At 49.9% G+C, this 25,749-nt stretch overlaps 8 protein-coding genes across 8 annotated transcripts; 4 read left to right on the forward strand and 4 right to left on the reverse strand.

Moving 5' to 3' along the window:
* Positions 1–1,853: 1,853 nt before the first annotated feature.
* On the forward strand, positions 1,854–3,134 carry fdh (formate dehydrogenase (NAD+) FDH1; the record flags this gene model as incomplete). The annotated part of the gene is made up of 4 exons (XM_001822888.3): positions 1,854–1,868; positions 1,939–2,114; positions 2,181–2,725; positions 2,788–3,134. The coding sequence occupies 4 exons, from the start codon at positions 1,854–1,856 to the stop codon at positions 3,132–3,134; spliced, it is 1,083 nt and encodes a 360-aa protein (XP_001822940.3).
* A 943-nt stretch (positions 3,135–4,077) lies between these two features.
* Positions 4,078–4,588, reverse strand: AO090701000045 (uncharacterized protein; the record flags this gene model as incomplete). Its single annotated transcript, XM_001822887.3, has 2 exons — positions 4,078–4,497; positions 4,562–4,588. The coding sequence occupies 2 exons, from the start codon at positions 4,586–4,588 to the stop codon at positions 4,078–4,080; spliced, it is 447 nt and encodes a 148-aa protein (XP_001822939.1).
* A 787-nt stretch (positions 4,589–5,375) lies between these two features.
* Positions 5,376–10,892, forward strand: AO090701000044 (formin sepA; the record flags this gene model as incomplete). The annotated part of the gene is made up of 2 exons (XM_001822886.3): positions 5,376–10,016; positions 10,092–10,892. The coding sequence occupies 2 exons, from the start codon at positions 5,376–5,378 to the stop codon at positions 10,890–10,892; spliced, it is 5,442 nt and encodes a 1,813-aa protein (XP_001822938.3).
* Positions 10,893–12,042: 1,150 nt separating this feature from the next.
* On the forward strand, positions 12,043–13,791 carry AO090701000043 (tRNA modification GTPase; the record flags this gene model as incomplete). The annotated part of the gene is made up of 2 exons (XM_023237493.1): positions 12,043–12,114; positions 12,196–13,791. 2 exons carry the CDS (start codon positions 12,043–12,045, stop codon positions 13,789–13,791), a joined length of 1,668 nt encoding a protein of 555 aa, XP_023091978.1.
* Positions 13,792–15,573: 1,782 nt separating this feature from the next.
* On the reverse strand, positions 15,574–18,290 carry AO090701000042 (ankyrin repeat protein; the record flags this gene model as incomplete). The annotated part of the gene is made up of 3 exons (XM_023237494.1): positions 15,574–15,653; positions 15,704–17,835; positions 17,905–18,290. 3 exons carry the CDS (start codon positions 18,288–18,290, stop codon positions 15,574–15,576), a joined length of 2,598 nt encoding a protein of 865 aa, XP_023091977.1.
* Positions 18,291–19,027: 737 nt separating this feature from the next.
* Positions 19,028–21,355, reverse strand: lysF (homoaconitase LysF; the record flags this gene model as incomplete). The annotated part of the gene is made up of 1 exon (XM_001822883.3): positions 19,028–21,355. One exon carries the CDS (start codon positions 21,353–21,355, stop codon positions 19,028–19,030), a length of 2,328 nt encoding a protein of 775 aa, XP_001822935.3.
* Positions 21,356–21,691: 336 nt separating this feature from the next.
* Positions 21,692–22,831, reverse strand: AO090701000040 (cytochrome b5 reductase family protein; the record flags this gene model as incomplete). Its single annotated transcript, XM_001822882.1, has 1 exon — positions 21,692–22,831. The coding sequence occupies one exon, from the start codon at positions 22,829–22,831 to the stop codon at positions 21,692–21,694; it is 1,140 nt and encodes a 379-aa protein (XP_001822934.1).
* Positions 22,832–23,180: 349 nt separating this feature from the next.
* On the forward strand, positions 23,181–25,067 carry AO090701000039 (putative amino acid transporter; the record flags this gene model as incomplete). The annotated part of the gene is made up of 2 exons (XM_001822881.3): positions 23,181–24,206; positions 24,273–25,067. The coding sequence occupies 2 exons, from the start codon at positions 23,181–23,183 to the stop codon at positions 25,065–25,067; spliced, it is 1,821 nt and encodes a 606-aa protein (XP_001822933.1).
* Positions 25,068–25,749: the final 682 nt, after the last annotated feature.

Raw genomic sequence — 25,749 nt, forward strand, 5'->3', positions numbered from 1 at the left:
TGGTACGAGTTGGGAACAGTGGAGACTCGAATGGACCTTCCCCTCATGACAATCGATGGCTGTCAAGTTCGACCCCCTGGACTGGCGAGTCTCAATACCGAAGGCTTCCACATTCGGGATCGAACTTGTACTGTACAAATGGGTAGAAGTACGGTCGATTCTCGGACCTAGAGCATCGTCGGGTCTGCGGTTCTTTTAGTTGCGATTATCGGATCTTGTCGATGCGGAGCAATGCGATCTCGCCAAGCATAACAAACAGTCAAAGCAAGCTTTCTAGTGACAGTGAACTGAGGGGAGCCTTGAGTATCTACTCCGTAAGTAACGTGGATCACCGAAGGGATGAATGACACCCCTTGCGGCAATTCAGGTCCACTGGATCATTTCAGGGAGATTGAAGCCGTTCATCAACCATTATCGGCAATAAAATGAGGGGAAGTACCCCTCACCATATTTATTAGCAAGGTTATCCTATGGTACTAACGTAGTAGGTAGCTAGGTTGGAGGGTACGTACTAGCGCCTAGCATATCTAATACTGTACCAGTGTACCAAGTAGTAACAACATACTACTCGTACAAAGTACGTTTCACTTGCATGTTGACCAATAGGAAGAACTGACCCCTCATGAGGGGTAGAAAGCTAACCAGACTAAGAATAGCACGAGTGGTACCTACCTACCGGGTAGTTACTCCGAGTACCAACAAAATACCACCTAAGTTGGAGGTACCTGCGTAACAGATGTACAGACCTTGGTACTACTATGGTACTACTATGGTACTACTACTACTACTACTACTAACTAGTAGTTGTCTGAACGTCTTCCCTCCTTATTGGCATGTCGATCCCAAATTAAGGAGTTTTACACCATAGTAGCGTAGTTGTTCGCTACAATAAGCTGAAAGATCCTTCCTATAATCCATGCAAGTAAATAAGTATTGAATTTACGTATCTTTGAACGTATGTGTCTATGTATGTATCTACAAATATCCAGTACTGGATATGAACCCCGCATGTTTACTTCTGTCTGTCCAACGCTTTGGAGTTTAGGGTAGACTAGGTTATGTTACATGGACATTATTTTCTATCTACTATCGATACTATCCGATTTGAACCCCCTCTTACCAATCTGCTGATGGGATGCAAACTTTGACTAATGGATGATGTTCATATGTCCGTTCACCATGATTGAGGGAGTCCCGCGTGCGGAGAAGATTGCGCTCCTCGTTCCACTTGTTCTTTTCCACACCCTCCCATACGAATAATTATACGAGGTGCCGTGGTGTCCGCCGCGATCTACTGGCGGTGGGGTCGGAGTCCCATCCGGTCGCCTTGCTTTCAATCCATGAATGGGTGGACAAACGCAAGAAAAGATGAGGAGGGGAAAAAGGGAGGGGTCCCAAATGGAATGCTCCTCAACTGTAGGCGGGGGGAACCATCCTATACTGCTATATATTTAAGTGAATCCCCCTTCATTCCATTTCATCAACAAACAGCGTCTATCAAGTCTGGATTCGGTAAGTATACCTCCCCCAGTTCTAGATCCCATCCCATCCCATCTCATACTTTTCGTGGCATGTTCCACATTATGCTTCCTGCATCAGTCCCCACCCCGCGCCGCCACAGCTTCACTTCATGCGATTTCTCCAACGTTAAAACATCATAGTCATTAACGATATGATGTCTGGGAATTGATTTGAAATAGTCCACTGACCATCTGACTGTAGCATTCATTTTCATTTTCACCGAGATCAATATCGTGGTATAATCAACTGAACACAATTCAAAATGGTATTTATCCGCTCTTTCTCTGTTGTTGGTACGCGTACATTGACCGAGTTTCCAGGGTAAAATTCTTATGGTTCTCTATGACGTAAGTTCTCCATCAAAAGTGTATCAAAGAGCCCATGACATCGATAGCTGATTGTGAACCTTGATTCTAGGGTGGCGAGCACGCCAAGCAACAGCCCGGTCTCTTGGGTACCACCGAGAATGAGCTCGGATTGAGGAAGTGGTTAGAGGAACAGGGACACACTCTCGTCACTACCTCTGATAAGGAGGGTGAGAACTCCACCTTCGACAAGGAACTCGTTGACGCCGAAGTCATCATCACCACACCGTTCGTGAGCCCCGATACCGCACAGGAATTTCTGTTCTGAACCAATCGGCTAATCATGTGCTGTAGCTTCCACCCCGGCTATCTTACCGCTGAGCGCCTGGCCAAGGCCAAAAACCTCAAGATCGCAGTCACTGCTGGTGTCGGATCGGATCACGTTGACCTGAACGCCGCCAACAAGACTAATGGCGGTATCACTGTCGCTGAAGTAACTGGCTGTAATGTCACCTCTGTTGCGGAACACGTTGTCATGACCATCCTTACTCTGGTCCGTAACTTTGTCCCCGCTCACGAGCAGATCACCCGCGGTGAGTGGGACGTTGCCGCTGTCGCTAAGAATGAATTCGATTTGGAGGGCAAGGTCGTCGGAACCGTTGCTGTCGGCCGTATTGGTGAGCGTGTCCTTCGTCGCCTCAAGCCATTTGACTGCAAGGAGCTTCTCTACTACGACTACCAGCCCCTTAGTCCCGAGGTTGAGAAGGAAATCGGCTGCCGTCGTGTTGACACCCTCGAGGAGATGCTTGCTCAGTGTGACGTTGTTACCATCAACTGCCCCCTGCACGAGAAGACCCGTGGCTTGTTCAACAAGGACCTGATCTCCAAGATGAAGAAGGGTAAGTAGTACCATGGCACAATTAACCGAGGCTTTCTAGACATTGACTAACCTTTTACCAAGGCTCATGGCTCGTTAACACTGCCCGTGGTGCTATTGTCGTTAAGGAGGATGTTGCTGAAGCTGTCAAGTCTGGCCACTTGAGAGGCTATGGTGGTGATGTCTGGTATCCCCAGCCCGCCCCCAAGGACCACCCACTCCGCTACGTGCAGGGCCCATGGGGCGGTGGCAACGCCATGGTTCCTCACATGTCTGGTACCTCGATCGACGCACAGATCCGTTACGCTCAAGGCACCAAGGCTATTCTCGAGAGCTACTTCTCTGGCCGTCATGACTACAAGAACGAGGATCTCATTGTTCGCGGCGGTGATTACGTTACTAAGGCCTACGGCCAGAGGAACAAGGCTTAGGTCTCTCCAATCACTTTGTAATGAGCGGGTTAGAATGTTTTCTTGGCGCATGCTTCTGGTCTGAACAGCCCTTAAAGGAGCAGGGCGATGTTTACTTATGATACCTAAAATTCATATTGTCTTGTTCTTACCTATAATTGGCATAGAAAATCTCGGATAAATCATTAAGTTTCTTGCTGCAGAACCGTGTAATAGGGAGTGCAAGTCTTGTCTAATCGCCCACAGACGGAGATAAGTACTTTGTTGATCCTTGTGGGGACTGCAGATCATCTGAAGCTTGATTTAACCAACCAGAGACCAGGATAATTACTTACCGCTGCTAAGTTAGTAGTAGTACCCGTACTCCGTACATATCAAGGCTAAGGTGCCCAGGCATCCATGGAAAGTGTGTACTGAACCTCGGTCAAGAACCGTAAACCGTGGAGCTTATCAATTTTTGTTAGAAGATGGATATATTATTCGGCTGGTAATGTATGTACTCTACCAACCATATCCAATGATGACTTGCACAATTGGCTATAGCTTGTACTGAGCACCGGCTCGGGTGGATAAGAATGGCTTGAGAGTGTCTTGGAGTGCTATTCTCTTCTCTTCGCTCACCATGTAGCATCAGTGGTACCTACTACGGAGTACGTACATATGATGGGCCACCGATGGTCTGGCGCGGCGTCATTGGGATGGATCTGCGGCCCATATAAGGCCTTATCTCCAGTTGTATTGCGAATGACGTTCCCTTGGCAGGGCATGCTGATTACTAGTTCCCGCCAGGCCCAGGGAAGTGTCGTTTACAAGGTTAGCTTATGGTCTGGAATCAAACTGTCACGCGATGTAGAAAGGGTACGTTGGAGATGATAGTTGATGCAACGGACATGGTCGCAGGTATTGCTCTTGTTTGAACCGTCCCAGACGCCAGACGGACCCGTAAATGTCTACGAAAGGAATATCAATGTCCTCTTGGACCTTGTCGACCATCTTCCTCTTCATCACTGTCGTCCATAAACCCTTCTTCCAGCTCACGACTAAGTCGGCTTTCCGGTTCGGCAACAGTACTGCGCCGTCGTTCTAGGGCCTCCCTTCGTGCAGGATCCATATCCATCCCGACCATTATCTCTCCTTCCTCGTCAAAGATACTAATGTTATCATGTTGGTCGTCAAACCGTGCTTGTTGTCGCCATGCTGCCGGTAGGAATAAACGCATCATTGCGTCAGCCACACGGTCCCGTAGTGTAGAGGTATGTGCAGATATGGTGTGTAAGGGAAGATATTGCGAATATCGTTGGTGATAGCGACGGAAGAAAGGGATTATAAGAAACGACAGAAGCAGGTAGAGCGCTAGGGAGATGGCAGCTGGGATGACGATGGTCTAGACGATAGTGATGGGTTTAGATGAGTACATTTCATCACGAATTGATGAGAAGCGAAAATACCTTGGCGAAGCTTGATGCTGAGCCCATTTCGACTGCTTTGCCGGTGCTTAGTTCCACAACTTGCGACGGTATAGGGTATGCTAGCAACAATGGTAGGCTAGCTTGGAGGTGCAATGACAGGCAGAGATATGATTAATATGGGGACTTCATAATCAAGGTCTGCATAACAGGATAGATCTCCAAATATTGGTAATAGATCTCGTAGATTGACTTACGATTGGAACCATCGATACAGCCTGCTATATGGAAATAAGGATCTGGATAGCGTACGGAATACTCCGTACATATGGTGTCCCTCTTAGGCCACCTCTTTCTCCGATTACAGTCCACGTGACGCGGAGATATACTAGGCCACTACAGATCACGTGAAATCCCGGCCCCTATAGCGTTCTAGAGCCCGCTTCCCCCTAATGCCCGTGCTTCAGCCCTGACATGCGAAGAGACACCGGCAAATAGGGTCTGGACGTCGAAAAGACCCCCTAGAAGGCTGGGTTTGCTAGAGTTGATAGGATCGCCACTTTTTGCTGCGGTCTGTCCCAGTTGCTGTGGGTTTCAAGGAGAAAAGAACTCGTGTATCTGGCCCCTCTCTTTTCTACCGCTGCTCCGCAGCGGGTATTAACTACTAGTGCCAGCCAGAAGTGCGAGGAACCGCATATCCAATTGAACCTGATACTACCCTTGCTATTACATAGGTTGGGAGCGGTAGGTGCTGTTATTCATTCGGAAGGACCTTTTTAGCGCCCAACGGAAGTCTTTGTGTGTTGTGAACAACGCTCATGCTGCGCCCTGCTCTTTCCCAGCGACGTCCGTCAAAATGCCAACCATCACGTCCTCACCCGACAAATCAAGACAAACCTCGGCTGGCAAATCGTTCTTTGGGAGGAAGCTGCATAAGGAAAAGCCAGTAGAAGATCGATATGACGGGAGCGGATCATTCGAAAACCTGGCGCCTCCTGGGAGTTCAGCTGGCTCTCGATCGTCCCGACACTCCAAAAGATCATCTGTTCAGTCTGTGGATTATCCACATGATATTGACCCCTCTGGACTGTCAATGACCGCCGGTGTCATCACGTCTATCCCTTTCGAAAGTCTACCCGCCGATACCAAGACGCCCATCCCAATCGAGTACCTATCTAAGCCCGAGCCATCGCGAAAAGAGCAAACGTCTAGTCATCCGTCGCCCAATCACTTGGCCAAAGGGGCCAGTGACTTCCATCAATACCCTGCGTGGAACCCCTCTTCCGTCCGAGATAACAATACATACTCACATCCTACTGGTCCTCGTCCACCGCCGCATGCCTCGAATTTAACAATGACTGGAAGTAATACGGGGGATAAAGGTGCCCGGTACCAACAATGGGGGCGACCAGGAAGTTCAGCCGCCAATACAGGATTCAGTCACAACTCTTCATCGACGGTTGACTCCTCATCTAATTCACGTATATCTTTCGATCAGGCTAGCGTTCATTCCTCGCTTTCTTCGAACACCCGCGGGTCTAGCTATTTCTCGTCTGATGGATCATCGCGTACGCTTACGACGCATTCGGCTGATCGAAGTACCTATTTCCCGGGTGGCAACCCAAACCGACTTTCAACTCAGTCGAACTGGCAGCCACCGCCGGCTGCACAGCCGAGACCTCCTCCAATCAACACAGAACAATATCTCGCTCGACCGAGGGATGATCGTGTTGTCGACCAGTTATTCTTGGAATTGATGCAGAAGCGAGGTTGGCAGAACCTCCCGGAACAGGCGAAGAGACAGATGCTCGCATATCCGGCTTCTAAGAAGTGGACACTTGTTCACCAAGACAGGTTGACAGAATTGCAAGGGGAACAAAAGCGCAGGCAGAATGCACGCCAGACACACGGTCATGACGGCCCAGCCGGTATTCTTGAGCGAGCAGATGAGGAGGGAAGCCCAGAATGGTACGTCAAGAAAGTCATGGATGACTCTATTACATCCAAGCAGCTGGCTAGCTTAAGTGTTAGCCTGAGGACACAACCGATCAGCTGGGTGAAAGCCTTTGTCGAGGCACAGGGTCAAATAGCTCTCACGAATGTTCTCTTGAAGATCAACCGCCGCAAGGCTTCAGGTCCTGTCCCCGCCCCTCCAACGGGCGATAAGGATTTAGATCACGAATATAATATCGTCAAGTGTCTGAAAGCGTTGATGAACAACAAGTATGGTGCGGATGATGCTCTAGCTCACCAGCAGGTCATTATAGCTCTTGTGAGCTCGTTACTCTCTCCTCGGCTTAATACTAGGAAACTAGTCAGCGAGGTTCTGACTTTCCTATGTCACTGGGCCGAAGGACATGGCCACCAGAAGGTCCTCCAAGCCATGGATCATGTCAAGAATCATCAGGGCGAAACCGGGCGTTTCGATGCCTGGATGCGGATAGTTGAAGTAACAATCGATGGTCGTGGAAAAATGGGTAGTCTAGTAGGTGCTAGCGAAGAATATCGCAGCGGTGGCATCGGAATGGAAAACCTTCTTATGGAGTATGCCGTTTCCACCATGCTTCTTATTAACATGTTGGTGGATGCGGGGGAGAATGACTTGCAATTGCGATGCCATATCCGGGCTCAGTTCATCTCTTGTGGAATCAAACGTCTTTTGACAAAGATGGAGGGCTTCCAGTATGAGGTCATCGACAAACAGATAGAGCGTTTCCGGGAGAATGAGGCCATTGACTACGAAGACCTTCTGCAGCGGGAGAGCAGCAGTATGAAAGATAGCATTGAGGGTGAAGTGAAGGATATGAGTGACCCGCTGCAAATTACCGATGCTATTGCAACTAAAATCCAGGGGACTCGAGCTCACGATTATTTTCTCTCTGCTATGCAACATCTACTCTTAATTCGTGAGAACTCTGGTGAAGATGGTTTACGCATGTATCAGCTTGTAGATGCTATGCTTAGTTACGTTGCTATGGATCGGAGACTTCCTGATCTCGATCTCCGACAGGGATTGACTTTTACCGTGCAGAGTCTTCTAGATCGGCTTCATACAGATGCAGAAGCGAGACGGGCATATGATGAATCTCTAGAGGCCCGTCAAATTGCGGAGGCTGCAATCGCTGAACGGGATGAGATGAAGGCACAGATTGAGCTAGGCGCGGATGGCTTGGTTAAGAAACTACAGAAACAGATTGATGAGCAAACAGGCATCATTGAGCTTCAGTCGAGGCAAAACGAGATGATTAAAGCTGAGGTCGCCGATCTCCAAAGGCTTCGGGCCCAAGAGCTTCAGCGCAATGAGTTGGAGACCCGCGAGCTTTATTTGATGCTTCGGGATGCTCAGGATATAGCTGCATCAAATGCTAAGAAGAACAACATGGCTGAGACAGATCCTTCGCATATGAGAGGTATCTTAGATCGTGAAAAACTCTTGGAGAGGCTGGAAATGCAACTCGAAAGGACGAAAACACAGTTCAAATTAGAAGGCAAAGTCTGGGGGCAACACGGCCCCTCAGACCGGTTACGAGAGTTACGGGAGCAAATGGATGGTGAACCTGAACCCAACGATGACTTCCAGGAACATGCGCGTCGAAATCTAGATAGCAACGCCCTAGGGTCTGTTTATCGAAAACGGAGCCTTGTTTCGGGAGGAGATGACACCGCTGGTGAGGGTCTGGAGCAGACCACCAACGAAGATGGTGAGATTGTGTATGAGAAAGCACGTCTTGTGGACATCCAGCGACCTCGGATGAACCCTGCTCAGGCTACTGGCCTTCTCGGCGAGATTACGGCGAAGGTTCCTAAGATTGGCGCCGAAGAGGGCGAAACGAAGGCGGCTGTTGACGAATCGCCTTTCCCTGAAGCAGAGACCCCGGCCATCAGAGTGGACGAGCCGAAAGGGGAGAGCACGGATGAAAAGGTCAATTCAACTGCTGTTGCTGGCCCTCCCCCTCCCCCGCCACCTCCTCCACCCCCACCTCCAGGGATGGGGGTAGGTGTCCCTCCTCCTCCTCCTCCTCCGCCGCCACCGCCGCCCCCTCCCCCAGGCTCAGCAACAGGTGTGCCTCCTCCCCCTCCGCCACCACCTCCACCCCCAGGGATGGGGGCAGGGATTCCCCCTCCGCCTCCCCCCCCGCCTCCTCCTGGTGCCGCTGGCAAAATGCCTCCTCCTCCTCCGCCTCCACCCTCCGGCGCTTCATTTGGCGCTCCTCCGCCACCACCTCCACCTGGTGCTTCAGTTGGAGGATGGAGAGCAAATTACATGGCTTCCCAGGCCGTTCCCTCCAAATCAACGGTCTTCTTGCCATCAATCAGACCTAAAAAGAAGCTCAAAGCACTTCATTGGGAGAAGGTTGATGCTCCTCAGGTGACTGTATGGGCATCTCATGCACTAACTCCCCAGGCGAAGGAGGAGAAGTATACCGAACTTGCCAAAAAGGGTGTATTGGATGAAGTTGAGAGGTTATTCATGGCGAAGGAGACCAAGATTTTTGGAGGCAGTGCGGCAGCCAAGCAGCGCAAAGACAAGAAGCAACTTATCTCTAATGAATTGTCTAAGAATTTGCAGATTGCCATGGCAAAATTCTCCCAATACCCTGCAGATGACGTTGTGCGGATGGTTATTCACTGTGACGCGGATATCCTTGACAACCAGGTTGTCATGGATTTCCTGCAACGTGATGAGCTCTGCACAATACCCGAAAACATATCGAAGCAGATGGCACCTTACAGCAGGGATTGGACAGGTCCGAATGCTGCTAGCTCTGAGCGGGAACAAGACCCGGCCGAGCTTACGCGTGAAGATCAAATTTATCTATATACTGCTTTCGAACTGAACCACTATTGGAAGGCGAGAATGCGTGCCCTTGCGTTGACCCGCTCCTATGAGCCAGACTACGAACATATATCCGCTAAGCTTCAGCAAGTTGTGAAAGTGAGCGAATCGCTGAGGGATTCTGTAGCTCTGATGAATGTGCTTGGCCTGATCTTAGACATCGGAAATTTCATGAACGATGCTAATAAGCAAGCTCAAGGTTTCAAACTGAGCTCGCTCGCTCGATTGGGTATGGTAAAAGATGACAAGAATGAAACTACTTTTGCAGATCTTGTCGAGCGGATCGTTCGCAATCAATATCCAGAATGGGAAGGGTTCGTTGATGACATCAATGGTGTCGTCGCCCTGCAGAAACTTAATGTCGATCAGTTGCGGACAGACGCTAAGAAGTACATTGACAATATTAAGAATGTACAGGCGAGTCTAGACGCTGGTAATTTAAGCGATCCTAAGAAATTTCACCCACAAGACCGCGTCAGCCAAGTCGTTCAAAGGAGTATGAAGGATGCTAGGCGCAAGGCTGAGCAAATGCAGCTCTATCTTGATGAGATGATTAAGTCGTACGATGACATTATGGTCTTCTACGGCGAAGACAACACGGATGAGGGCGCTCGACGAGACTTCTTTGCCAAGTTGGCTGCTTTCTTGCTTGAATGGAAGGTAAGTTGAGTTTGGGCCTGACCTAGAGTCCCATGCATGCTTGGGGATTTCGGCTAATGAAACATCAATCCACAGAAATCCAAAGAAAAGAATATATCGCTGGAGGAGGCTAGAAGGCGTACAGAAGCATCACTTGCTCGCAAACGTAATAATGCTGCTCTTGCAAACAATGCTGGCTCAGGTGAAACGTCACAACTGCCTGCCTCAAGCGGGGCCATGGATTCTCTTTTGGAGAAGCTACGAGCTGCAGCTCCTCAGGCTAGGGATCAGCGTGACCGTCGGCGTCGTGCTAGATTGAAGGAGCGACATCAAATCCGCGTGGCTTCGGGCCAAAGGATGCCGGACCTACCTGGAGCTGAAGGCGCAGAAGGTGGCGGAATCAATGATGGGAACGAAGTCAGTGACAATGTTGCCAGTATAGATGAACCAAGTACCACAGAGACAGGGCTTCTGAGCCCCCTCAGCCTGGGCTCGGAACCTGGAACCACAAGTAAAGATTCGACTCAGATTTCAGAGAGTGAAGATGTTGCAGATCGTGCTGCAAGCATGTTACAAGGTCTAAGAGATAATACCGATGGGGAGCGGTCCAGAAGACGAAAGGAAAGCGCTGAAGAAGAACGTCGAAAACGCAGATTACGGAGACGGAATGGGCCGACGGCTGGGAGTAAAGAGAGTGCCGAGCCCATGACACCGTCAACAACTGACTCGAAAGGTTTAGAAGAGTCTATCACTACTAGTCCAGAAGATGCCTCTTCGCAACGACCGGTTACTCCAGTCATCGTCGTGTCTCCAACAACAGAACAACACCACCGCTCTTCAAGCGACGATGAACCCAATGCCGACTCTCCTGGCAGATTTTCCGAACCGTCAAATTGATGTGTTCGCGTATCCGGCTTACTTTTCATAACCCCTGCTTCTCTCTCACACTCACTCTCTTTCTCTCTTTTCTTTTCTCTTCTTCTTTTTCCTCCTAATATAATACTTGATAGACTAGGGGACGTCGCCTTGGAACATTTTGCCTTGCTGAGTGTATAACATTTAAGTTTCCCCTTCTCTCTTTCTTTTTTTTCTCTCTCTTCCTCTTCGTTTTTTTCATTTTTTATTTGCATCTAAGTTGTCTACGTTGAAGACACACAGCTGGCGTGCTGGGTCCATCCTTTCACTGTTCTCGCTTTACGCCCTTTCTCCTGTTACTGGTTTTATTGAACATGATTTTCAAGAGTACATTGTTCTATCCACTTCCTTGCTTCCACAGCGAGCGACTCCTTTGTTTCCAATTCCCATCGGAATGATTTTCAGCTTATGTTTTGATTTCCCTCTTTGTACATACATAACGTCATATTTTCTTTGATGTGCATGGTTAGCAATTGTTTGTTGCATGTCGGTTGTGGTGGGTAATCGAGCGGCTTTTTTCATGGCGTATGGCCGCGTTTTTCGACGCGCAGGCGTGACGAGTTGACGCAGCTATCATTGATATACCTTCACACATTCATCTTATGGAGTCGGTGGTTTCTATGCATCAAACGCGCACGTGGTTGGTTGCAATGCATCTTACGATCTGAAGGTCACCAACGACGGAAACCATACTTGACAACTTCGGTGTAGGGACATAACAGACCCGAGCAATAAATAATTAAACAAGACTAGGGAAACATAAACGTACATCTATTCAATAAATCAGAAGAAAGCAAGGAGATAAAAAAATACTCTAGAAATAAACGTACTATTGATCTCCCACGTATCCACGTGACTATGTGCGATAAATCAACTCTTCCCACCTTGGAGAATCTTTTCTTTTGACCAACATACTTATTGGTTGGCTTCGCCGCAAGTGCCGTTTTGCGCATGCGAGTACCTTATTTTCGAAACTTGCGTCGGGTGATCCCCTTTCGCCTGTCATGGGCCAGGCATAGCTGCGCAATCTCTCGGGACTATGCCTATCCCTCGCGCTATGTCTTGTTTCCATCTCCGGCGGTACCGCAAAGCCGAACGTTTTCCGCTTCGCTGCCGACACATTCGCTTATAGATGGGGACTCTACCATCTACGCCCTTTCGACTGCATCTGGCCGAGCTGCTATTGCGGTTGTGCGGGTATCAGGTCCGGGATGTGTGCGGGTAAGTTGAACTTATGTACAGCCTGTTGGGCTGCTAGGTGGCTGATGTTGTCTTTCACCATTAGATATATCAAGCGCTATGTCCAAAAGCGGCGCTTCCCCGACCGCGCTTTGCAGCTGTACGGACTTTATTTGACCCTACGCGTGAACCTTCCAGCAGCAGCGCCCTTGATGCAGGAGCCCTCGTGCTGTATTTCCCAGCCCCCAACACAGTTACCGGGGAGGACGTTCTTGAGTTACACCTTCACGGTGGGCCAGCGATTGTTAAGTCTGTCCTTACAGCTATCTCCCGCGTGAGTCAACCAGACTCGCTCGTTCGTTACGCCGAACCCGGCGAATTCACCCGTCGTGCCTTCATGAACAACCGACTGGACCTGCCGCAGATAGAAGCCCTCGGCGATACATTGTCTGCGGACACAGAACAACAGCGTCGCCTGGCTGTCAGAGGTGCTAGTGATGCGCTATCTAGGCGATATGAGCAGTGGCGGCAGCAACTACTCTATGCTCGTGGGGAACTTGAAGCGCTGATCGATTTCGCTGAAGACCAGCATTTTGACGAGTCTTCTGATGAGCTGGTACTCTCAGTGGCGGCGCAAGTGCAGGCACTGCGGGTCCAAGTCGGGTTCCATATCCAGAACGCCTCCAAAGGGGAGCTGTTACGTCATGGAATCAAGATTGCTTTGCTCGGGGCGCCCAACGCGGGTAAGAGTTCTTTATTGAACCAGATCGTAGGGAAGGAGGCTGCTATTGTTAGCACCGAAGAAGGAACCACCCGTGATATCGTGGATGTTGGAGTCGACCTGAGCGGATGGTACTGCAAGCTTGGCGATATGGCCGGAATCCGTTCCGAGCCTGTTAATGGGAAAGAATCAGTTGTGATCGGGGCTGTTGAAAAAGAAGGTATTCGGCGCGCCAAAGCTCGCGCTCTGGAATCCGACGTTGTTATTGTGGTCTTGTCTCTGGAGAGAGGCGCCTTTGATGACATACCGTATCAGCTATCAATTGAGCAAGAAGTAGTCGAGGCGGTCAATGACTGTCTTGCAGCTGACAAGTGCATTGTTATTGCAATCAATAAATGCGACCGGCTGCCCTTGGATGTCCACAATAGCCAATTTTTACCAGAGCAGTTACTCGCCTCAGTGAGTGATCTATTTCCGACTGTGCCGCAGAAGCGCATCTTCGGCATCTCTTGTCGTGAGGCGCAACTGGAATCCGCACTGGAGCGGAAAGACCCGGGCCATCTACAAGAGTTCCTCCGGGGGCTTATCTCTACTTTCGAAGAAATTGCGTCTCCATCCGGTATCGAAGGTGATGCGAACGGAGACTATAATCTATCATATTGGGAAGATTCTCTAGGAGTGACGCATCGACAGAGTTCTAATCTACAAAGATGCCTGCAACACTTGGATGATTTCCTGGCCCAAACTTCCAGAAAACATGCGCCGTCAATGCTAGGTCATGAACATGAGCAGCAGCCTATTGAGATGGAAATAGATATCGTGACAGCCGCCGAGCACCTGCGCTTTGCGGCCGATGCGTTGGCGAAAATAACCGGAAAGGGCGAGAGCGGCGACGTGGAGGACGTTTTGGGGGTCGTGTTTGAGAAGTATGTGTCGCTGCTCATCCGGCGAAGCATTGGCTCTTTGCTAACTGTGTACTAGATTCTGCGTTGGGAAGTGAACCGTTGCAGCGTGCGCCAAGAGGGCTGCCTTGAGGATGCAGCTCTGCTGCCCCAGTTCACCTCTCACACCACAGGGACCGTCCATGACTGTCCCTCATGAGCACAGAAGAAATTGTTGACGGTTCAAGTAACCCAACTCTTTTTGCCGTTATCATTCGAGTCATTGTAACCGCCGCGACCTTGCGTGGCTGCAAAGCCGAACGGACCGGTTGGGTGAGGAGGGAAAGTCCGGAAAACCGAGGGGGCGTTATAGCCTCCTCGTCCCATTAACTGTTTGGTGTGAGTCGAGCACCAGTCGGACAGGTTACCCAATATATCCATCGTCATTCAAGACCTTTATCGCTACGGTCTGTTGTGGGACGGTATCTCAGTCGAGTTAAGGAGGTAGAAAGGGGGTGTGATGGCAATAATAGGAAGAGCGCAAAGACAAGACTAGGATCATAGAGGCAGACGAGGAGAAGTGATGAAAGAACAGAGGATGGAGAACGCTTGGTATGACCTCAAACTTTTGTGAATGATTGTAAATAGTAAAAAGAAGAAGAACATAGACATGAGTCGATTTTATACTCAATAGTCAGTCCTCGGGGCCAAAATCATGTCTGCCTCAAGGCATCAACGGCAATGAAGCAAAAGCAATGACTAACTTCGTTTGATCTATGCTGCCTGCTTATTTTGAACCATCGCCTTGCTTCTCGACTTTTTCACATGATCTTCCAAAGGTGAGACTTCTCTCTCCCTCTTTTTTTCTCCTTTTTTGGTAAAGGTCTTCTTACACTTTCTTAATAGTGTGACACCTCTGACAACAACTGCCGAAGACATCCCAGGTCCACCGACCAATTTTCATCTGTTGAGATTCCTCCTCTTTCATTTTCTACTACTCCTACTACTACTTGTTGTTATTCTTCTGCTGCTGCTGTCTTGGGAACTTGTCTATGAGTCATGTTGGATGCTGCAAGCTTATTGGGTGATGCAGGCTGATTCCAGGTCAAGTGCATCAGATCGAGGAGTCATTCCCCAGCTGGATACTAGTTTACCATTTGCGATGACCGTCGTTGCGTGTTCTGCGGGTTTCCCCGATCACTTCACGGTCTTGTTGATGGAGAGGCTTGGCTGCCATTGATTTACCCAACTCTATGAACCGAGAAGTCTCAACCATCGTTTCCTCGACTGTCGGAGCCTTCCGCCGTGCCCATTCCAATTCGCTGACTACACAACTCCTTCTGGCGCAGTGTATACCGACGATATTGACTCTGCGTCAGATTCTCTACCTGGGCGCTCATTCGAGACCCCTCGAACTAGTTTCACTGCAGGTGACGCTTCCAAGACAGGATCATTAATCATCGACACTGGGGATGCTGTTGAGCGTGGCTGGGACCATTCCTCTAAAAGGTGGTACACAGTGCCTGGAGGTAAATCGCTCAACGCTGAGCCTCCAACCGCTGCCGAGTTTACACCATTCTGCAAATGATAGGTCGAGACCACATTTTGCGGTCTTTCTGCTATATCTTGAAGGTACCGAGTGTGAGGTGTGGCAATGTGCTGCTCTGGCAGAGCCTGCAGGAGGGTGTCAGAGTCACGGCCGGGCCTCATATCACGGCGCATCTGCTCCGGGGTAGCGGATCGACTTGCGGGCAGGCCTTGTTCCAGTGTCCCGGGCAACTCTTGAATAACTGGAGCTTGTCCTATGGACGGCCCATACTGATCTCCAGCCAGCCCCGAAGGCCGATTTTGTCCCCTTATCGGCAATGTGCTCAGCGTCACATCACCCATAAATGGAGGGATCCTGGGCGGACTGCTCTGGGTCGTTGCCACTGGCCGCCGTCGTGACTCGCTCAACAAGTCCTGTATCTCGTTCTTCTTTTCTTCGGAGATATTAGCAGAAGGTGAAAAACCAATCCTTTCCGTCGTAAAGCCCTCACCGGCTCCCTCCATGACCCATCCCGTGGGACTACAGGACAGCAAGAGTCGCAAAACATCTACATGCCCGTAATGTGCTGCATGATGATACGGCTGCCATCCCTGTTCATCCCTTTTTAGGACGGAAGCGCCACGCTGAAGCAGAAGTGTTACAATGGGCAGGTGACCTCCTATTGCGGCCAAACAAAGAGGAGAATCTTCCTGCAACTTATCGTCGTACGGTAGAGATAGAGGTGAATCCCGATCTAGGAGACATTGAACTGCAGCTGTGTGCCCATACCGACATGCTGCACAAAGCGCCCGGTCTCCAATGGCATCTCGAGCTATCAAAGATGCGCCTTTATCGCAAAGTAAGTTAAGCAATGCTATAGATCCGCGAGCTGCGGCGAGATGAATTGGCCTTTGTTGATCCTTCGTTTGCACTTCTATATTGGCGCCCGAGATGAGCAGGAGCTTCACAATCCCAGTATAATCAGTTTTAGTGATACAAGCATAGTGAAGCGGAGCAAACCCGGAATGGCACTGCGTTTCCATTGGAGCACGCTTGCGAAGGAGCAATTCCACCACGGCAAATTTAGAATTCAGGACAGCCAAGTGCAGAGCTGACCGACCGGCAATGTTGGTCATAGCTAGAATGTCTTTCTTCTGACTCAGAAGGTCCACAATTTCTGTGTGTCCATTGTAAGAAGCCCAGTGCAACGCTGTCATGGAAGCATCATCGACCTGTCTAGTGGATGCTTTTCTCTTTAGCAGAGCCTGTGTCACCTGCAACCGGCCCATCGCCGCGGCACAGATAAGGGGCGTCCTGTTATCACTTCCAACCGCATCGATGTTCGCCTTGTGGTTAAGAAGAAGCTCAACCACGCCTAAGTGACCTTCTTCGCAGGCGTGGTGCAGTGCTGTCATCATCGTTCCATCTCTGGCTTCCAAGTCGGCGCCATTCAAAACCAAAAATTCAACAACAGCTTCATGGCCCCCCTTTGCGGCAGTATGCAGCGGAGTCATTTGGTTTTCAGCGCGCGTGTTAACCTTAGCTAGACCAGCAATCAAGATGTTTGCGGCTTCAAGTTGTCCACGTTCTGCTGCAAGCCAGAGCGCAGTTCTGCCCCTAGTATTTAGGGCTTCCGTGTCGCTGCCTTCCAAAAGAAGCAATTTGAGAACCTCACAGTGACCGCGAGAGGCAGCAAGGTGCAGGGCAGTCGACCCTGACTTATCGGTGACATTCAGCCGAGCGTTTCTTTGAAGGAGCAATTCAACGATTTCTTCGTTCCCACAGTGCGATGCCACCAGTAATGCATTTCTTCGAGTATTTACGTGGCAGGCTTCAATATCATGGCAACTTTCTATAAGCCTCTCAACATCCGAACGAGAGCCTGACTGGGCTGTCTTGACAATAAGTGGTGCAGCGGCTCCCTCGGGTGTTGTAAGGTCGATGCTGGTATGCATATCTCGTCCATTGATCCGCCGTGCTGCCGTTGACCCGCCTGTTAGGGCTCGTATGGGAGCTTGAGCCACCGACTTAGAGCGACCTAGTTGCCGGAATGCTGCACGAATCTTTTCCCGCTTGGAGCTCGAAGAGCGGCTGATGGGGGAAGAGGACGTGGAGTCTGATTGCCATCTCTGGAATTGTGTTGAATTCGGCTGAACGTTAGAGGGTCTGAAAGATACACTCTTACTATGGCCATGTCCCGGGCGGATTGTGTCATATGGTAGAACTGGCAGTACAAGACTGCTTGCCCGTGGCATATTTGGTCTGTTCACCGAACCGCTGCCGTAGCCTTCATCGGTACTCCGGCTTTCGTTGCCATTACTAGCAGTAGATTGTGATTCCGTTCTTGACCATGAACGATGGAGTACACGACGATAAGGGGGAGAGGAAAGTAGTCTTCGATCGAAGTCAAAGATAGTATCTCCGGACGAAGATTGGCGATAACTCAGGCTGGAGCTATCGGCGCGGGAGGCTGCGTAGCTGCTTGAGGACCGAAGTGTCGCTGTGTCACTGGCAACCTTCTGGATGATTTGACGGTTCTCCGCTTTGCGAAGTAGTTCGACTTGCTCAGACGTCGATCGACTGCGGTGGGTCAGCCCAAATTTACCGGTCATTAACCTGTAGATCGAATCTCACCATTGACAGGCCTGCACCAAGAGTTGTAGCGCGAGAACCTGAGCGTGTAACCTGTCCTGATGGGCTCGCATTATGTCCTCATTCCATAAAATTTTTACACGAGTACCTATCCCAAACTGTGTGTCATTGCCCCTGGTGAGGGCAGCGACCTGATCGGACAAGACGTCCATGACGGCCCGACAGCCATCCAGCGCAACAAAGAGACCCTCGTCATATTCATTTTCTTCAGCTGTGTCGCGAGTATTGTATCTTGCCCACTCATCTAGCTGTGTAATGGCAGACTTGATGGTCACCAACTCTCCAATGAGTGACCGAATTGTGAGATCTGCGTGGCTGAACTTCTCGCGCAACGTCGCCAACCCCGCAGCGGTCTGTGTGATGACCTGCACTAGCTGAACTGCGCCAGAAATCACGCCAAATATAGAACCTGGATCCATAGGAACGTAATCCGTTTCCTCTCCAACGAAAGTATCATTAGATGATATGAAGGAAAGAGGAGTGTCGTGACAGGTCGTGGGTGTTTCCGTGGCAGACACGTTGACACCCTAAGAAGCACTAAGAGGAAAAGGCGATGGATAGCATGCAGATCACATCTACCCTAGGGAGAGAAGACTATCCTTAGAGCAAGGAGAAGAGAAAAAGCATGACTTGTATCGATGCTGACAGTGAAAAGCGTCCCCAAATCCACAGCTGCGGCGTTGACGGGTCGAACCCCAAACCCAAAGCATTATCGAAGAATCGGCTTTAGGAAAATTTATAGGTAAAGGAATGTTAATTAACTACAGCGGAGAAGATATGTAGGCTGACAAGACATGGGGTCCAGCTCGATCGTCCGAAACACAGCCACCAAGCCAGTCGCACAGGCAGTGCATCTTCATATTTTACAGCCACCTCCATAGTCGAGATTGAACCAATAATAACAATACTAATAATAATGACGATGATGAGAGTCACTCAGTATATAGAGACATTATTCGAAATACACAACAAAACCGCTCTTTTGTACATGAATAACCATCCCAAACCGTCTACCGCACCTGGCAACTAGAAAATAAATCCGCGGTAGGGGACAAAAAAGAGGAAAATTCTATCCATGCAGGAAAGGGGATCACAATGCTCGGGTATAAGATCATTTGAGGTTGAGAAATGTCCAGCGACTTCGACAGTAAACTGTTTAGGCCCCGATCTCGTTCTTGACCCATTTCTCCAGCCCTCCCTTGGCAATGATTTCTTGCACATTGGGAGGGAGTTCACCCACCTGGTGTGTCCACTTGGGACCATTCTCTCCCTCCTGGACCTCAATACGGCTTCTTCGGACGTCCCAGGTTAGGGTCCAGCCAGTGCGGCGTGTGAGGGATTTGTCACTTCCTTCTCCGGAGAAGCTCTCACGAAGACGGTTGATGAGACGGGGAACCTCCAGACCCATCAGGGCATTGTTAATACTGTTGCGAGAGAAGATATTGCCAAAGCTTCCCGACACAACGAGCGGGATCTTCTTTGCCAGAATGGCGGTCGCTGCCTGCTCTCTGGAGCTTCCACAGCCAAAGTTGAAACCAGTGACTAGAATGTCACCTTCTTTGGCGATCGACGAGAACTGAGCATCGTAGTTGGACATGCAGACCTGAGCCATTGTCTCTTGGGAAACATCATCTTGGTAGGTATATTTGCCAGGATAGATACCATCGGTGTTGATGTTGTCTGCATCGCAGAAAACAATTTCACCCGAGACACGCTCTGGAAATCCAGGGTATACCTCCGTCAGAGAATCACCGGATGACTCCTCACTCTCTTCTGGAGCAAACTGCTTCTCACCATCGGCAACCAGATTATCAATCTGGCCGATCAATTTCTCCAAGGCTTGTTCGGCGGTAAGCATGCGATCCTCCTCCCGAATTCCGTCTCCTTCTCCACGCACAACTTCAGTCAAACCTTCCGGCGCCTGGTACCAGCCGGGCCCGCTGAGCTTTCCGGTCAAGGCGCTAGCGGCAACGACTTCGGGGCTACCAAGGTATGCTTTCGCATCGGTGCTACCCATACGGCCTTTGAAATTACGATTCGAGGCGCTGATTCCTACTTCTCCAGCCTCTAAGAGACCGGTCCCCAGCCCGATACATTGTGCGCATCCCGGCAGTAGTGGCGTAGCTCCGGCATCTAGTAAGGCCTGCCAATCACCGGCTTCTTCTGCAGCTAATTGCTCAGGGATAGATGCAGCTGCAACATAGAACTCAACACCATCGGCAATCTTGGGGACTTTGCCACCATTCTTTTCCGCAGCTTCCTTGAAGACTCTAGCAGCTGCAGCGATATCTGAAGCCCTGGAGTTGGTGCATGAAACGAGGTATGCCTTGTTAACTTTGATATTCTGGGCCTCGAGGTCCTTGAGAGGCGTGGCAACCTTCACCGAGTTTGGACCGGAAACGTAAGGGGAAAGTGTAGAAAGATCCAGGAAAAGTTCCTTAGCATATTTGGCGCCCTTGTCAGCAGTCAGAGGATTGGCAAACAGCTGCTCGAGGAGCGGGTGTGTGAAATGCTGGGGGGCTAGGGTCTTGAAGGGACCCTCCGCAAGCCCCATGGCTGCTGTTGTAGCCTTGCCTTTCAGCCATCCTTTCAATACATTGTCAATTGGGAACAGTCCAGACAAGGCACCCCATTCTGTCGTCATGTTGGCGATCGTTAACCGGGCATCTACCGATAGACTGCGCATAGTCTCCTCGGGGCCAGTAAATTCGATTGCATGGTTCAAAACATCGTCCTTATCGAACAATCCGCAAAGAGCGACGATCACATCCTTGCCGGTCACACCCGGTGGTAATACACCGGTTAAAGTGACCTTTGCAACCGGCGGGATCTGCCACCATGTCTTCCCAGTGGCCCAGATGCTAGCACCGTCCGTTCTCACTATTGGCGTACCCAAGCAGCCGACGCCACCGTACATGTTACTATGGCTATCGGAAGCGACCACAAGAGTACCGGGCCAAGCATAGCCTTCTTCGACCATGACTTGATGCCCAATACCTCTTCCGGCCGGATAAAACTCAACCCCCTGGTGCTTGGCAAAGTCTTCGATCTGACGATACTTCTGGAGATTCTTCTCCGACTTGTTCTGTACATCGTGGTCGAGCGTCATCACAATCTGCTTCGGATCATGTAGTTTCGTTGCACCAATAGACATGAATTTCAATGCAACAGGCCACGAATTGTCGTGAGTCATACACCGGTGAGGCGAGATAGTGACATAATCGCCGGATTTGACGAACTTATCCTTGGCCAAACCAACGGAGTATTTCTGAACGATCTTCTCTGTGAGTGTCTGCGGAACAGCTCTCGACGCCTGAAGGGAGGAGTAGACCGCAGCTGATGAGGGATCCTCCAATTGCGACTGGAAAATATCTTGGAAGTAGAACCTAGTGGAGGCGAACGCACGTCGTTGAGGAGTGCTCGGCACGCGCAGGAATGCCCAGCGCCTGCCAGGGCCACCGGATGGCATCAATCGAGACTGCATGGGATCAGCTAGACAACTAAGACTATACGGTAGAAAGGACCTACAGCCATTCTTGCCAGGAGACGTTCAAGCGTTGACCTTTCTTGCGAGAAAGTCTGGCGAATGAGAAGAAGCGCATTATTTCTCATTCTGGGGAAGCCGCCGGGAAAAGCGGCTAGTGCGCCAAGACTCTCCGCGATCGGAGGTCATGAGTCAAAAGTTTTCGACAACTAGGTAATCATTCTATATCTACTCCGTCCTTCTATACAAGTACAATACAAAATATAATACAAAAGAAGGATATCTAGCTTTTCCCTTTCTCTTTTACAACCACTTGACCGTCTGGGAAGGTCGTGGTCAGAGTTTCCACACAGCCCAATCCTTCAGGTCAAGTTCCTTGATGATCCCTTGAAGCGGTCCTTGAAGCTCCATACCTTGCGCCCAGAGCTTTGGTCCAGCCATGTAGCTAATGAAGCCTTCCGGTCCCGAGACTAAGATCATCTTGCGTTTCTGAGATCCCTCAACCGGGGTAGCCGAGTCCGCAACGTCTAATATAGCTTTCTTCCCAATGAATGTGTTTTCCTCGTCAACAAAATAGTCCACCGTGATCTGTCCCGGATACTGAGACTTGAGAGCCTCGAGCTCTCTGACAATGAGAGAAGGGAAAGGAGCAGTACTCTTCACGGGGTCAGCCGGAGATGGGTCGGCTGGTGGTGACTTTAAGAAGCCGGAGAACCAGGACGCTCGCGATCTAGACGTCATGATATTATCATTTGTTCCACCAACACAGTCGTCTCGTCTCCTATTTGCCCAAAGGATGTGTATCCTCGGTTTATGTGTTCCGTCCGTGCGGCGAAGGAGCGTATGTCCTGCCTGTAAGGCAGGAGCGATACCAGTTCCACCAGCAATAAAGAGAATTTGCTGGGTATCTACAGGGATCTCGCACTCAATTTGTGGACCTCGCATCTCTATGCGAGTTCCCATGTCCAGACCATGCAAATACCGTGACATTTCGCCGAAAGGGTCCCTACGAATGAAGAACCGTAGCGACTCATCCTCTTCGACCGACGTAGGAGGGAGAGGTGTATAGTCTCTTCCAATCTGTAGCTGCGGCTGTTTGAACATCACACTCCAGACCCCCGTCTTCCATGCTTCGTCATAGACCTGACAATTATCACTGGCCGGCTTGGGCGCTTTGAGAGTAAAAATACTACCAGTCGACGACACCGGCTCCTTTGAAACTAGGTAATAGGGTGTAAATGTGATGGGGTTCAGCGTCGTGGATTTCGATTCTTCTCGGGACTTGATATAAGCACCAACTCCAGCTGCTGCGATAGTCACAATAGCGACTCGAAGCCAAGGGCATTGTTCCGACGGCGACGATGCAGGGGAAGAGGAAGAGAAGGCATGGCGTCTCCGTATCCGACCAACCGACCTATAGAGGGGAAACGGTGAACTGAATAAAGATAAGGTCCGAGCCGATGTTCTAGGCTTCATGAGATCGTTGGGGGGGGAAGGACGGGTTATCTTCATATGTTCACTCAGTACTCCGTAATTGCGGAAAAGATCTGGGGGCACAAGAACGCTAGACCTGATTTGGTAGAACGACGATCACTGCATTTCTTCTACAGCATTGGAGCTGGTCTTTTTCTCTCCCTGTTTCTTTCAGCCAAAAGACGAGAATATCTTGCGGTTACTTCTGTCTTCATACAGAGGGGCTTACAAATAAGCAAGGAAAGCTCGTCTTTCTTTCTCTATTCGTTGTCGCAGCTAACCTGGCATGGATTGTTTTCATTGAACTCCCGCTCCTCTTATTACTCTCAAGCCCGGACTCCTTTAAACCACAATGGTGTTTTTGAACTCCGAAAGCAGGTCAGCTAATAGCCATGCGCCTCGCGATTCTCTAGAGCTCGCCTCTCTCGCCTCCTCCTCGCCCGAATTGGACGCAAGGTCTTCCAGCTCCTCCCCCTCCGGTATTTCGTCCTCCCGAAAGCTCTCCCTCGAAGATGAGGATCCTCTCTCGAATTCCCATGTACACTCAAACCTCAACTCTGGAGGGCCTAGATCTGCCCGTTCTTACTCGGTATCTTCTGCGTTCGATTTCGGGAGAACATTATTTCCCCTGTCGCAGACGGCGGGGGGTTATGCTCCGCTAGGCGCGCCTTCTGCACTTGACCGTGAAAGCGGGGCCGCCGATGGTTCATTGGAAAGGAATAAGACGTTAACATACATGAATGGCCTATCCCTTGTGGTCGGATTGATCATTGGCTCAGGGATTTTTTCATCGCCGAGTCAGGTCAATGCGAACGCGGGGTCCCCTGGTGCGTCCCTCATTGCATGGGTAGTTGCAGGTCTGTTGGCGTGGACGGGGGCGGCCAGCTATGCAGAACTAGGGGGGGCGATTCCTTTGAACGGTGGCTCTCAGGTATACTTAGCAAAGATTTTCGGAGAGTTGGCAGGCTTCCTCTTCACCTGGTGTGCTGTTCTTGTGCTGAAGCCAGGCAGCGCTGCCATAATTGCCATCATATTCGGGGAATACGCTGTTCGGGCTGTGGTCGGTGCTGAGGTCGAGCAGGTCAATCCATGGATTAACAAAGCCGTCGCATTTGGGGGAGTCTTGATGGTGACCTTGCTGAATTGTATTTCCACAAGATTAGCCGCACGCATCGGTGACGTATTCATGTTCTTTAAATTCATCGCCTTGCTTGGAGTCACCATCATTGGCGTTGTCGTGGCGATCACGGGCCTCTCATCAAATGGGAGTGCAAATGAAGAATGGAAGTCAGGTTGGTTTAAAGATACCAGTGTTGACATATCAGCCTGGGCGGTCGCTTTGTACGCCGGCCTTTGGGCTTTCGATGGCTGGGACAACGTATGTGATATTTTACTTCTATAGCCAATTCTCTATACCTAAGTCACCGTCACTGATAAGATACAGACTAATTACGTGACTGGTGAATTTAAAAACCCCAATCGTGACCTCCCGCGTGTGCTTCATACTGCTATGCCTCTGGTCATTCTCTGCTATATACTCGCGAATATCTCCTACTTCCTAGTCCTACCGCATTCGACCATTGAGGCAAGTAACACCATCGCTGTTCAATTCGGCGACAAGGTGTTTGGAAAAGCCGGTGCTCTCGTGTTCGCGCTCATTGTTTCCGCGAGCTGCTTCGGGGCGCTCAATGCGACGATTTTTACCAGCGGGCGATTGGTCTATGCGGCCGGCAAGGAAGGTTATCTGCCTTCAATATTTGGCCACCTCTGGACTCGAGGATCTTCCGCAAGCAATCGACTGCAGCGCCGGTCATGGGCTCGCCAATCCATTTCACGCCTTTTTGGTGAGCACTTTCGAATTGGATACACACCCATCAATGCCATGGCCCTGAACAGCGCGCTCACCTTGGTATATGTCATTGTCGGTGAATTCAAAACCTTAGTCACCTTCTACGGTGTTGCGGGCTACACGTTCTATTTTCTCACCGTCCTTGGCCTGATTGTGCTCAGGATTCGAGAACCATACTTGGAGCGACCGTACCAAACATGGATCTCAACTCCTATCATCTTTTGCTGCGTTAGCATTTTCCTTCTCAGTCGAGCGGTCATTGCAGAGCCCTTGCAAACCTTGATAGTTGTGGCCTTTATTGTTGCTGGCGTTCCGGTCTACTACTGGCGAATCTATCAGCGTGATGGTCAGATTACATTGCCAGGATGGAAATTCTGGCAGGCAAGATGAACGTTCACGCGCGATTCGCGTTCTTTCCCCTAATATCTTTTAATATCTGACCTTCTTCTTCTTCCTATGCCCTATGGCCTTTGCCTTCTCCTTTCTTCGTCTGGCTGCCGGGTCATATTCGAAGTCTGTTAATGAAAATCAATGATACCAATTTCTATTGCGGGGCGTATGAATGAACAGCAGAGGTCTCTTCTTGTCAACAGTACAAAACTCCCAATAGTCATGATGAACGAGAACTAACATGTCCAGTATCGTGGGTATGTAATGCCTTTCTCTGTCTGTCTGCCCCCTTTCTTTCTCTGAAATAGAACAGAGAAAGTTTGTCACCGAAGACTGGGTGGATTCTCATGTCAATACTTAAAGATTTCGTGCATATATAGCATAGAATATATATAAAATACATATGCGGTCCAGGATAACAGCATGGCTTGACCATTTTCTAATACAGATCACCATAGTTGGGCTGTAAGAACAATATAATAATAGTCGGATCTTTAACATATTCACCTTATCTTCAATGCTGTATATATATTTGTATAGAGCAGACATAATTCTAGGGTTAGTGGGTGAGTGGTCTATCTTGGGTGGCGTCATGATACATCATGTTCGACCATTACTCGTGAATGGAGACCCCCCAGTACAATCTCTAACGTCTAACGTCTAGCTAACTAGGATAGGTGGA

The sequence above is a fragment of the Aspergillus oryzae genome, chromosome 5 (assembly GCF_000184455.2).
Source record: "Aspergillus oryzae RIB40 DNA, chromosome 5".
NCBI classification, from domain to species: Eukaryota; Fungi; Ascomycota; class Eurotiomycetes; order Eurotiales; family Aspergillaceae; genus Aspergillus; species Aspergillus oryzae.